The 13,609-nt window shown below is 38.2% G+C and overlaps 1 protein-coding gene and 1 long non-coding RNA gene across 2 annotated transcripts; both read right to left on the reverse strand.

Annotated features, from left to right (window-relative positions):
* Nucleotides 1-1,230: 1,230 nt before the first annotated feature.
* LOC120561341 (eosinophil peroxidase-like) lies at nucleotides 1,231-6,451 on the reverse strand. Its single transcript, XM_039804413.1, has 10 exons — nucleotides 6,370-6,451; nucleotides 6,147-6,279; nucleotides 5,721-5,850; nucleotides 5,350-5,556; nucleotides 4,858-5,209; nucleotides 4,591-4,751; nucleotides 4,227-4,485; nucleotides 2,945-3,115; nucleotides 2,578-2,815; nucleotides 1,231-1,873 (listed from the first exon to the last, which is right to left on the reverse strand). The coding sequence occupies exons 1-10, from the start codon at nucleotides 6,437-6,439 to the stop codon at nucleotides 1,663-1,665; spliced, it is 1,932 nt and encodes a 643-aa protein (XP_039660347.1). The 5' UTR covers nucleotides 6,440-6,451; the 3' UTR covers nucleotides 1,231-1,662.
* A 42-nt stretch (nucleotides 6,452-6,493) lies between these two features.
* Nucleotides 6,494-7,142, reverse strand: LOC120561342. The gene is made up of 3 exons (XR_005639588.1): nucleotides 7,089-7,142; nucleotides 6,708-6,795; nucleotides 6,494-6,545 (listed from the first exon to the last, which is right to left on the reverse strand). It is a non-coding gene; the product is annotated as an uncharacterized LOC120561342 (long non-coding RNA).
* Nucleotides 7,143-13,609: the final 6,467 nt, after the last annotated feature.

Raw genomic sequence — 13,609 nt, forward strand, 5'->3', positions numbered from 1 at the left:
ATTTTCGCTGTCACATGATAAACTCACAGGTGATGCTAATGCTGCTAATGGGTATCGTAGCTTCCCGGCCCCGGCAAGTTTGAAGAAGGAAACATGGAGGACCACACATATTCAAAATCCAAATTTCAGAAACAGGAGTTTTCTTCTTCGCCCAGAAAAAGAAAAAGAATATTGAAAAGAGCAAGAGACCGGCTTTTTGAAGCGTGAAGGCTACCGTAGCTGTAATACATACTTTGAACTGCGTGGTGCGAGAGAGTTGATTGCGATATATGATCTCAACGCTAAATGGGAGAAATTCCTACACATTGGACCTTTACAGCAGCATATTGAACTCATTACAGTCTGTGGTCACATCACAGATTGACAACTGTGCGATTCATTGTTTCCGTCTACCTTGATAAAGGCGCGTTTGACGTAAAGCCATAAACATGATATTAGCCTCAAACTCCGCTTGGGCAGTGGCTGTCAGCTGCAAGGAGACATTATTATTATTATGCAATATGTGGCACGTAGCACCGGTGATTGCCGAAAGTTTCTCCCTTAAGGCTTTCCAAAGCAATAGGCCCAGGCCGTTTTAGCTTATAGTTACAGTACAGGCCAAAAGTTTGGACACACCTTCTCATTCAATGTGTTCCTTTATTTTCATGACTATTTACATTGTAGATTCTCACTGAAGGCATGAAAACTATGAATAAACACGTATGGAATTATGTACTTAACAAAAAAGTGTGAAATAACTGAAAACATGTCTTATATTTTAGATTCTTCAAAGTAGCCACCCTTTGCTTTTTTGATAACTCTGCAAACCCTTGGTGTTCTCTCAATGAGCTTCATGAGGTAGTCACCTGAAATGGTTTTCACTTCACAGGTGTGCTTTGTCAGGGTTAATTAGTCCAATTTTTTCCCTTATTAATAAAAAAAATTCATATTTGGTGAAAGGTAACCAAATCAAACTGCTAACACATTTGGAGTTCACCTAAGCAAAATGGCATACTTTAAGTATAAAGTATATCATAAATTATGCAAATTTTCTCCTAATTTAAAGTTTCAAGATAATGCAGATTAAATGTGTGAGAGCTTAAACTGTGACACACAGCCAAATCAAATAATTATATTATTTTATTACATGTTATTTATTTACCCCTGCTATACATTTCTCCTGGTCCAATGTTGTTCAGTTCACCAGAGATCTTGGAAATATTGTTCTAAAAATGAAATACTGAGTCATAGTTGTTTGAATAACACTCATTTAATGTGATGTAAATTGTCAACTCTTAAGACAAACAAGATTATATTCCACATATTTCTTTTTTGAAAAATACATGCCTTGTAATGCCCAGCATTTTTTTTAGAGTTCACTTTCATTTATGAGTCATTAAAATTGCATTTTAAAGAGAGAAACAAATCAAATTAAAAGGAACTAAGAAAATATCACATTTCAACTGAAAGCTAAAGCACTTACAGCAATCACAATTAATTCCAGCAGTTAACGAAATGTAACGTAAAAATAGCCCTCTCATTATTAAAAATGTGGATAAAGGAAAAGTATTTCATTACACACAACAAAGCAAGCAGGTCAGCAGGAACATGAAGAAAGGTCACGTAAAAATCAGATGCTCTAAGATGTAGCGGTCTTTAGTCAGACCGCTGCAGTGAGGATTCCTACACAATACTCTCCTTCCATGGTCTGAGGTCAAAGGCCGGGATTTTATTACATTTAGTGTAACCGGACTGTGGCCGGGCCTGATACTGGAAGGGCTTAACTGGTAAATCAGTGATACCAGTGTTGTCACAGATGATGCGGGCCAGTGATACGTCCTTCAGGGACTTTCTCTGGGCCTTAGTGAAGACTCCCTCGATCTCCCACCAAAGTCTGAAATTGAAAGTTTGTTCATCTTTAAACGTGTGGCAAGCACAGCAATTTCCACATCTTCAGTACATGTCAGTCAATAGTGCAGTTTTAGTGTTTATTTGAATGTAAAAGTAGAGATGGGAAGTAATGAAGTACAAATACTTCGTTACTGTACTCAAGTAGATTTTTCAGATATTTTTACGTTACTATTTATTTTTGTGCCGACTTTTTACTTTCTACTCCTTACATTTAAAAAAATTGGCTTGTTACTTTAGTTTCAAATAATTTCAGTGGAGTTACCATTATTATTTTTTGCGTCATCAATACCAAATTCACTCTAATTGGATGGGAATATATGTTGTTATAATGTGCTGCAAATTGTGCCAACCAAAACACCACAAACTGCTGGCTTTGGGTTAGGGTTAGGGTAGCTGGATTGCACTCTAGTAACATTTGTGTGGTCCTGGTAGCTTTGCATAAAAAAATGGTTGTTATTCGCAAGGCTACTTTTACTTATATACTTTAAGTAAATTTCCAAGCCTGTACTGTCTTTTACTTGAGTAAAGAAGTTAAATCAGTACTTTTTTTTTTCTAACACAACTATCTGTACTTCTACTTGAGTACGGGAAGTGAGTACTTTTGCCATCTCTGTGTAAAAGTGAATGTAAAGGTGCAGGTAACACAAATATCTCCAAATCTTTAGCAATGTCAGTTATGTAACGTACCGGTCTCCCTGGCGGACTCTCTGGAACTGAGTGGAAATCAAGCATGCAAACAAGGGTCCTACTCTTCCTCCTGGGACAAACGGCTCAGACAATCCTCCCAGCCACACATCGATGTTGTCAGGTGTTCCGTAGAGATCCAGCAGTTTCTTGGCCAGATTGCTGTTCTGGAGCACCTGAGCCAGCTCTGACTGATTTCGTGGCTGTGACAGCCCACAGAACCCACGCCATTTGTTGTAGCCTAAAAAGGGACACAGGGTAAAAAGTAGCCATGTTTAAGATGATGTATGATCTGCAAAGGCTCAGATGCAGACAAAATTCTAAAGATACAAAACAGAAAAGAAATAGAAAGACCAAATGAGTGTAATACCAGGTAATCCGTGGTCTCTGCCTCTCTGCATGTTGAGGGAAGCCAGATCCATCGCCAACTTAGCGAAAAATTTAAAGAGCCTGTCCCTCAGCTCATCAGTCATCATGTGATTCTGCGTGTTCAGCTTGGCCTTACTACCCACCAGGCCCCTGATGATTGGGTCCAGACCACCTGAAAAACACAAGAGATAGGAACATTTTAAGTTTAAGCTACTGTTGCTGATCCCACTGGGAATCATGTCGTCTAAAGCGGGTCTTCAACATTTTTTATAACTGAGAGAGACTGAACAGGGATGCCCTACTACAGGGGTGTGTCAAACTAAATTTCACTATAAGGGCCACACTGGAAAATTAAACTCACATCCCAAGGGCCAGGCATGTATAGTTTATTGACATGCTTTTATTAATGCAAAGTAAAATATTTTTGACTGTATTATTGCATGTCTCATTTAGCCTTCTTAAATAGAAGTTGCAAAAAAGTTCCTTAGCCATCATAGAATATTGCAAATCAAGCAAAACAATGCTTTCTGATTACAATTTTAAAGTAGGCTGCCACACAGCCGACTCCCAACAACCATGTTTCACAACCTAAATATAGAAAATGCTCTGGTTCTGTGGGGATTTCTGAATCTCAAAGTCAGCGAATCTGCAAAATTCTGCTTTGAGTGTCGTGTAATTGCAGTTTGAAAACAGTTTCCTGTCTTTTTAATTAATCTTTGAACCTAAATTGATATGCAAGCTGGATAAAAATTTGTGAGGACCCGGAGTTTGACACATGTGCCCTGCTACATATATTGTAGAAAATTAAGTTGCATATTAAACTGGGCCTACAATAACGTGTTGGCGACCTAAAGCCTTTATACATACATTTTGAGTGCATAGAAGCTATTAAAATGATAATGTTTGGCATGATTTTATAAATCATGATTTAACGTTAAACATGCATGTGGATCAGTGGACGGCTACTTTAGTGACTACCTTACATATAGGCTAGTAATTCTATCATCACTGTATTTTTTTCACAAATGATTTATATTTGCTAATAAATATGTTTTTTTTTAATTAATGTTAAGAAATTTGAAATTTTGAAAAAATATTTGGTGGCCCCTCTGCAGTAACTCTGAGGTCCCCTAGGGGTCCCGGAGCCCCTGTTGAAGATCTCTGGTCTGCATTTGTGGAACGGCTAATAGAAACGGCATCTGTCTAAAATGACCTGTGATTGGCCAAAGTCTCTTGATTTTCCATTAAGGTGAAGTATAACAAGTTAACAATCTTGACTATACCTTCAAAGACGATCCTCCATGGTGCGAAGAAGGATTTGTGCAGCAATGGGCTGGGGAATTTAGGGTGTTCCTTGTATTGCTCATCAAGGCGAAAAATGAATGGCTGAATCATCAGGTGAGCGAATCGGTAGGCAGCGGTGGCGAACACATTGGAGATGCTAGGATCCACGTTTTTATCATAACCAGGGTAGGTGGACAGCTGCTTGGCAAGAATGTCTGGACCAACAATGTGAAGTAAGTAGTCTCTGAAAGTGATAACCTGAAAGACAGAGAAGACACTGAGTTAATTAAACCATGTGAGGACATAACATCCAATCATCAATGCAACATTTCTGGAATCCATGCAGCTAAGCCCCTCTCTAACCTGCATATATCCTCCCATGATCTTGCGTGCTTCCTGGTAGAGTCTCTCTCCGTCCCACTGAGGATTGAGATTGGCCAGAGCACGGGCCAGACGGTTGTGCTCACGCACAAACAGCGTGTGCAAAGAGGCCAGAGCAATGTTCTCATTGGTGCGTACGTCACCTTAAAAGTCAGATAAAATCAGGAAAATAGTTCTGTCAGCCCTGTGCGATGCTTGGAATGAATCAAACACTTTAAACGTCTGTACGTCAATTTTGCTGCCACTCACCACCCACAAAGCAGGGCACCTCCTGTGCATTTGTGACATTAGTAATGCGGGCCCGGGTAGCACATATGTTGGTCGCCGAGCTGGAGAAGGGCAGGAGCTCCTTGCCGTTGTCAGTGAACTGTGTGTTGACCCTCAACAGGCCCTTATCTGAGGTGAGGTCGCGTAGGGAGCGAGCTTTGATATCGTCTTCACCGTACACCTGACCCGCATCAATGTAAGCTGTGAGAGAGTTTATCTGCTGACGGACATTGCTTGCACCAAAGATGTAGCCTGTGTTTCCAGAACCACAAGCTGGTGCTGAGCGGAAGAAGGGGATGCACTTGTCCCCAAAGCGGGGGTCATCTTTGGGAAACTGTTTAGATGACAAGAAGCAATTAGCATCCAGTATATATATATATATATATATGTATATGTATATGTATATGTGTGTGTGTGTGTGTGTGTGTGTGTGTGTGTTTTTACATCTTTTCTTGTGTAATGCATGACACTGACCTGAATGGGAAAGCAGGGCTCTGTGCGTTCACAGCCCTGGTTACAGTCAATACCATTACTGAATGAGCGGATGGCAGGAGACTGAGGAGTAAGGCTAAGGTCATGGTCAGTCCACTGGGCGAAGAATGTCACCATGAGAGTGTAGGTTGGATCGCTCTCTACATCAGCGTTTGCTGTGCTCAGGATTCTGTTGGACACATCCCTTACCTGTGGACAAGATGTAGACAATGAGCACCTTGGTGAAAGTGGCACAAGCTAATACCTTAAGCATTAAGGCAGATGTGATTAAATGTTACGGTTCTATACTTTGTTCAGTATTATTGTCTTTTTCCACCTCCTCAGGAGGATATACATATACATATATATATTACCAAAGGAAGAAGAAAACCGTTGACTTTTCGCTCAAGGTCCCAGCCTTTAGGCAGAGAGATTGTATCCTGGTACTCAGCAGGGAGCCAGCGGGCAAAAGGTGTGTTGGAGGATCCTAAGCGGCTGTTTACTCTAGGCAAGAAAAAAATAAATCCTTTATTATTCCTTCTTTTTGTCTCACATGTAGTTGTACAGTGCCATGCACAATATGTACTATAATTGACAATCCAACAACAAAGAATATTAGCAATGCAACGGTCACTAACATGTCTAAAGAAAAAGACAGAGAACCAGGAGGAAAATCTTTGGCAAAATTCAGTTCGGCCCCAGGTTAAAAAAAAAACGTTAGTCACTTAGCTGTGGTTTTAATTGTCAGTTGTTATTTTTATGGTCCACCCATCAATCTTGCTATTTAGCAGTTGCCTTACTTGTTGTTGCAGTTGCTGCTTCCAGTGCGAAACTTGTCCAAATTGGGAGTTGTCCTGCAGGAAGGGATACGGACTTGGGCAGAGCAGCCTGTCAGATCAGCAATGACCTTCAAGTCGTCGTCAGAGATCAGATCTAATTACCAGAGACAAAGAATAGACATTTTTACTGTGACTTTTATCCCCCTGTATGGAAAACTAAAAGAACATTATTTTGCATACACACCTGTGTCATTTATGGAGCGTTTTTCACGTCTTTTCAAAGATCTCTTGATCAGATTAACAGCATTATCCATATAGTCAGCACGCACGCAGCACATGCAGGCTTGGCCCAACAGGCTGCTTCATCAGCCTCAGGATGTCTGAAGGATTCGCTGTATTCCTCCTCACAGATCAAGGCTCCTGTATTGTATGGAGAGGTCGAATTTATGAGCACTGAGATGTTATTACTTCTGGTACCGCACAACTTGCAGTTTGAATGTATTTCATAAACGCTCATGTTATGCCATTTGTTTCTCTATCACTGCAGAACTTGTGTAGCAGTTCAGCAGGTTTTACACTCACACTCTTCTGGAGTACTCATAAGTTGAATCCACTGTTGCCTTGGCTTCAAGCACAGCATTTTCAATGACACTCCTGCTCAAACGTTGTTCTGAAGGCACAAAACATCTTTCAGTTAGTCTGGTCTCTGATTAAGTCGTCTTCATTTTCTTATTCTGTGCTTATATTGATGTTATTTTCAATGGATTTCTAAAGCTATGATGCAGATTTCTTTCAAGTGTAAAATGTCAATTCAGTGATTATTATACACTATATGCACATATTCCTATACAGTATTTAGTTTTTATCTAAATGTCAAAACTAATTGTAGTAGGAGACTATTTAATATAAATTCATAACGACTGTTTAATTTATTTATATTTGATATACAGTAGAAGTACTCACCGGCATTCACATGGTTTTGCAAACACAGGAAAAGACCTGCAGATAGCAGGCACAAAGCCCACTTCATCTCTGAAAAAGACAAACCTAGTCCTGTTATATACACAGTGATCAACTGGGTAACATAGCAGAGGGCATGGTTGCCTGAATGAGAACTACAATTAACCACAGAGTTAAAAAGTTAGACAAGAGGATTAATACCTGTGATGTCTTGGAAGTCCCACGTTGAACCTTCAGCTGCAGTCAGGAGTCAGTGACTTTTAGAACAATTAGTTGTCAGTATATATAGTATTTTTGGAGGAAGTGGAAACTCCTTACCGCTTTGATCAGATTGATGAGCATGTGGTTTAGCAGGAACTAAAAAACCTGTCTTGCAACCAACATGGCGGTAATCAAATTGGTTCAATTAATTACATATTTCCTCCTGGACAAGCAAACAGCTTGTATATGTATATGGAATTATTGAAGAGTTGGTGTAGGACATTGGGGCATCGATCATCTTATCTATAACAAATTATTTGTAAAATCAGATAATGGTCAGCTGGTTTTTGCAAATATCAGACAGTTCAGTGTGAAAAGTCTCTTAATTCATTCAGAAACCAACCAGATGTTGACAAGAGACCGGCTTTTTGAAGCGTGAAGGCTACCATAGCTGTAATACGTACTTTGAACGGCGTGGTGCGAGAGAGTTGATTGCGATATATGATCTCAACGCTAAATGGGAGAAATTCCTACACATTGGACCTTTACAGCAGCATATTTTTTATATATATTTTTTGCCACTGCCTGTCATTAAAATAAAATGTCAAACTTCAAATGTCAAATTTATTTATATCTTTCAATGCACTGTAACCTTTATTTTACTCTTTTTAAATCCAATATATGCCTTTTATCTTGTCTTGGGTTTCATTTGTATCTTGTCCTAATGGCTTTTCATGTGAAGCACTTTGAACTTCTATGTTGATGATGTGTGTGTGTGTGTGTGTGTGTGTGTGTGTGTGTGTGTGTGTGTGTGTGTGTGTGTGTGTGTGTGTGTGTGTGTGTGTGTGTGTGTGTGTGTGGTATGCATAAGGGAGGGGTAATCATAAAATAATCTTGATCGTCTACTCACTTTTGGGAAAGATGGGAGTGTCGTTTGTTCATATGCAGCTTCAGTTACCGTACTCAACATAATCACCGTCCTCTCTATTGTTTGTATCTATGTTTGGGCTCAGGCTGACTGAAAGAAGTATGTGGGTTTTTCCAAAAGAATAAAAATATTAATAAGTTCATACAAATTTGTCAAACGTTCCCAGATCATTCAACAACAGGCTTATAAAAAGAAGATATCAATAAGTAACTATCATAACACTTCCCAAATACAGTCATATTCTAAAAATGACCTCATTATCCCACAGTTGACAGATGTATTGTAATACAGTGTGTAATCACAACACAACTCCGCTAGTACATTATTTTCTATTACTTTTATCTTTTTTCAGATTTTCTGAATTACTAGATTCAATTTTAACCTTTTTTTGGGTCTTCTTGAGTATTAACTGCAAGGCATTCTTAATATTAATGACATGCAAACCATAGACAAAAAAAAGCTCCAGGCTTGCCAAAAAAAAAAAAGTAAAATCATTTTGTCATATTTTTCAACCACTGTGCTACATTGCACTGCATGCTTCACAACACGCTGCTGGTAACAAAAGTGGCTCTTCAAAGTAAACATATATCCTGTATCAGACAAACTTCCATTTAAAATAACAAGAAAGTTAATTTAATTTCTTTAAAAGTACCTAACCTGTCTTATTTTAAGTACGGTAACAGTGGGGAATTTACTGAGTGTCTTTTCAGGTAAATGGACTAGAAGGGATGTGAAAAGTCTCTTAATTTCTTAAACTGATCCATAATTCACTGGATCTCTTCATTTTGTTTTAAATGTGGCATTTTGAAAGTGGCATTTGAATAATAAGTATCGCCTCAAGTATCTTTGCTGTTAAAGTCAAATTTAGCCCCACCTAGTCAATCACGAACATTCAGAAACCAATCAGATGTATCATCTACAAAAAAAAACTTCCTGGTTTGAAGGTCTTTTGTGAACCACACACTTTTCCAGTCAGTCAAGGAGACAAAAACAAGTTCCTAAAATGAAGCCAAAATACACAAAAGCCTCGCACGATTTATTTGATAATTTAAAAGCAAATTAGATTTTTAACTAATAGCATTTTTAATGTAAATTCTAATATAGCTTTATGAATTATTGTATTTAATTCAGCACTTTACCTCGAACATCACATGAATTAGTCTCCCATTGTTTTACTGTTTATATGTCCACTTCCATGTTGAATCCTCCTGATGTGGCTGATTTCTGTTTTGGTGGGCCTATGAGCTGTTTATTTGTGCATTAAGGAACATTTAAAGGTCCAGTGTGTAACGTGTTTAGTTGTCCATTATCAAAATCTGTGTTGGCCGTTCACAAACTTGTCCATTTTCATGAATATTTACCTCCACCATCAATTCCAAGTATTCCTTTTGGCTTAAAATTATACATTTGCATTCGCATGAACAGGGGTAGACGCTCCATATTCATGCTCCATCTTGGAATACGTTAGCCGGTAAGGGACATACAGGACATTCTGCTCCGCCTTTCACTGTCACATGATAAACTCACAGGTGATGCTAATGCTGCTAATGGGTATCGTAGCTTCCCGGCCCCGGCAACTTTGAAGAAGGAAACATGGAGGACCACACATATTCAAAATCCAAATTTCAGAAACAGGAGTTTTCTTCTTCACCCAGAAAAAGAAAAAGGATATTGAAAAGAGCAAGAGAACGGCTTTTTGAAGCGTGAAGGCTACCGTAGCTGTAATACGTACTTTGAACGGCGTGGTGCGAGAGAGTTGATTGCGATATATGATCTCAACGCTAGATGGGAGAAATTCCTACACATTGGACCTTTACAGCAGCATATTTTTTATATATATTTTTTGCCACTGCCTGTCATAAAATAAAATGTCAAACTATTTATTTATATATTTCACTGCACTGTTACCTTTATTTTACGTATTATAACTTTATTTTACTCTTTTTAAATCCAATATATGCCTTTTATCTTGTCTTGGGTTTCATTTGTATCTTGTCCTAATGGCTTTTCATGTGAAGCACTTTGAACTTCTATGTTGATGATGTGTGTATGTGCGTATGTGTGTGGTATGCATAAGGGAGGGGTAATCATAAAATAATCTTGATCGTCTACTCACTTATGGGAAAGATGGGAGTGTCGTTTGTTCATATGCAGCTTCAGTTACCGTACTCAACATAATCACCGTCCTCTCTATTGTTTGTATCTATGTTTGGGCTCAGGCTGACTGAAAGCAGTATGTGGGTTTTTCCAAAAGAATAAACATATTAATAAGTTCATACAAATTCGTCAAACGTTCCCAGATCATTCAACAACAGGCTTATAAAAAGAAGATATCAATAAGTAACTATCATAACACTTCCCATCTTCCAAAATAGTTATTATCCCACATTTGACAGATGTATTGTAATACAGTGTGTAATCACAACACAACTCCGCTAGTATATTATGTTCTATTACTTTTATCTATTTTCTGGTTTTCTGAATTACTAGATTCAATTTGAACCTTTTTCGGGGTCTTCTTGAGTATTAACTGCAAGGCATTCTGTGCAAACCACTGTGCTACATTGCACTGCATGCTTCACAACAAGCTGCTGGTAACAACAGTGACTCTTCAAAGTAAACATATATCCTGTATCAGACAAACTTCAATTTAAAATAACAAGGAAGTTAATTTAATTTCTTTTAAAGTACCTAACCTGTCTTACTTTAAGGAAGTACGGTAACAGTGGGGAATTTACTGAGTGTCTTTTCAGGTAAATGGACTAGACAGGAGAGGCGTGAATGCCAAACTGGAAAATCCACATGGTAGTTCACCACTATTGCCGGGTGTGCATCTAGTTCAGTCCGATGATGGATATGATAGAATGTAGTGACGAATTTACTTTACTCCATCTTTGAACAGTGTTTGAAGAAATGGATTAGTAGACAAATGATGCATGATTATGGAAGATATAAACAATGCTTTTTTTCCCAGTGCAGTACTGGAAGTAGCCTATAAAACGCCTGCTAGTTAAATACATTTAGATGACGAGATTAGGAATAGCCTAATAGTGACAAACTGTCACAAAGCTGTTAGGTTTTTTTGTTTGCTAAACGACAATGGGCACAACTGGAGCCACATGTGCCAAACTCAAACCACAGTATACACAGCAGCAGTTCATGTGGACTAAACTCTAGTCAGATTTTCATTGCTGGAACACATTTCTCAAAACCCTGCACCCTTGACTTTAACTACAACGTGCACAACACTGTGGATTTACAGCACTTTGTTGAAATGCTAACACACTGCTGTCAAAACTGTTAACCACACATTCAAAACAGAATAGATTTCAGCATGCGCGGAGTTTGCGGGGGGCCCGGTAGCTGAAACGGGTAGGCTAATTGCATTGTTTCAAAAATGAGTGGAATATATTATTCTCGACTATTTTTTTTTTTTTTTTTTTTTTATGCAGGACCAAAAACGATAATTAGCCTAGGCTACTGTTGCACTAGTCTGGACATCTTACCGTCCCCATGTTGCATTAAAGGTTACCTAAATGTCATGTATATAAATTTGCTGTCATCTTACTAATTGATTGCGCGTTTTGTGTAGATTTGGACTTTTATACGTTTTATTCCACTTTGTTTAAACGGCGAAGTTCACCTCGTTCACCTGTTTGGAGCCGACTGGTGAATGTGACGCTTGTATAGGCCTTGCTGGATACACCGTGACTCTGTTCGTGAATCTACTGATCGCTGTGGATTACTTTTTTTCATGTCATTGGATTACGGCAAAATACTGGGGTTTTTTTCGCGTCTTAAGTTTTATGGTGTGATTGTGCTTGGTTTCTGCGTTTGGAGAGGCATCTCAACAGACTTTAGGTCCAACACTGATTGTTCACTGTTACATTTTAGTTGAATTTAAGTGTCGGGGAATTCCGCCACCGTCTGTCTATTGTGCTCCAACACAGTTGTGCCGCGATTGGATTTCATAAGGGCGAATTGTTAAATTGTTACAATGTAATTTCAAATCTGCTTTAAAAAATAAACATATGTTTATTTAGCATGTTTGTTTTGTCCATATGTGCTCGTGCTGTGTTCCCAGGTCTCAGCTGCTACAATGAGTTTTTTTTTTTTGTTGCCCCCCCTGGCTCGAATGTCAAACTCCGCCTATGGATTTCAGTGTGGTGCATTTCAAACACTGCTGATTTGCAATTACAATTCAAGCTGAAAGCCTAAGCAGGTGTATTGTTTTAGACTAGTTAGTAAACATAATGTATATGGTATTTATATAGAGAAAGCTCAGAAAGACTTTTTTTTATATACAGACACCAAAAAGAATGAAACAATTATACACTGTACCGTTTGAAAGAAACAAAGATACCAATATGTCCAGGTAAGATGTCTGAAGTTATGTACACAGTTATAAAAAAAAAAGTGAAAAACACTATCTTCACGATAGTAAAACTGCGTTCTTACTGTTTTTCAGAACGTAATGGAGGTGGAAGCAATTAGTCACACTATTCTTTGTTACTGTTACGTATGTACCTTTAGTTTTTTTCCCAGTAATTCCATAAATTACTGGAGAAAAAATACTATATTGAAGCAAACTGATGATTTTCATTCCTTCTTGTTTACCTTACATAAAAATGTGTATATTACATAAAATCTATATACAGTATTTTCTTTAAAGAAACTATTGAGTAGTGTGAAGTCAATGAAATTGTTCAAACTGTAAAGATGAAAAGTTTGTAATTTCTGTATTGGTGTTTGATGCTAGTGTGTCTGGCTGCACTGAGCCTGTTTTGAGACGTGTGTGAAGAGTTGTGTTGCTTTGAATGAGTTTTGCAGGAGATGTGAACTGTTTAGTTCAGGTGACTGTTGGTAGTGCAGACTGTGGTTAGAGTTTTGCACATGTGGCTTCAGTTGTGGCCAGTGTTGTTTAGCAATTGAAAAAAAATCTTTAACAAGAGGCCAAAACATGTCAACAACAAAAAAACAAGGAAGAAAAGCTACTTCTTGAATATGATAGTGATGCAACACAAAGTAGAAATGTCAATAAGAGAGAAAAGCTCTTTTTGCGTGTGTGTGTCTACAAAATAGTCTGCAGGTTTGTCATACCATTAAGACAATGGCCTTTTGTCTTCAGTGCATGTTTATTTGTTCTACACTGCAGATGGAAAAAGTTATTTAGTCTTGTAGTGTTTCCTCATATTTGATCATTTCTTACTTTCATTTCATCTTAAAGAATATTTCCTGGAGACTGTCCTCCCCAGAAAAACACTCCAATGAGTAGCAATTATGACTCAGAAGTGGTGGCGCCCTCTAGTACCAAAGAGGCAAAGCAGGAAGTAAGGTGACAAATTTAGTTTAGGAATGAATAAGAAGTAGCAGTGACTAATTTTGTTTCATGTAA

This window comes from Perca fluviatilis, chromosome 6, assembly GCF_010015445.1.
Source record: "Perca fluviatilis chromosome 6, GENO_Pfluv_1.0, whole genome shotgun sequence".
In the NCBI taxonomy this organism is placed as follows: Eukaryota; Metazoa; Chordata; class Actinopteri; order Perciformes; family Percidae; genus Perca; species Perca fluviatilis.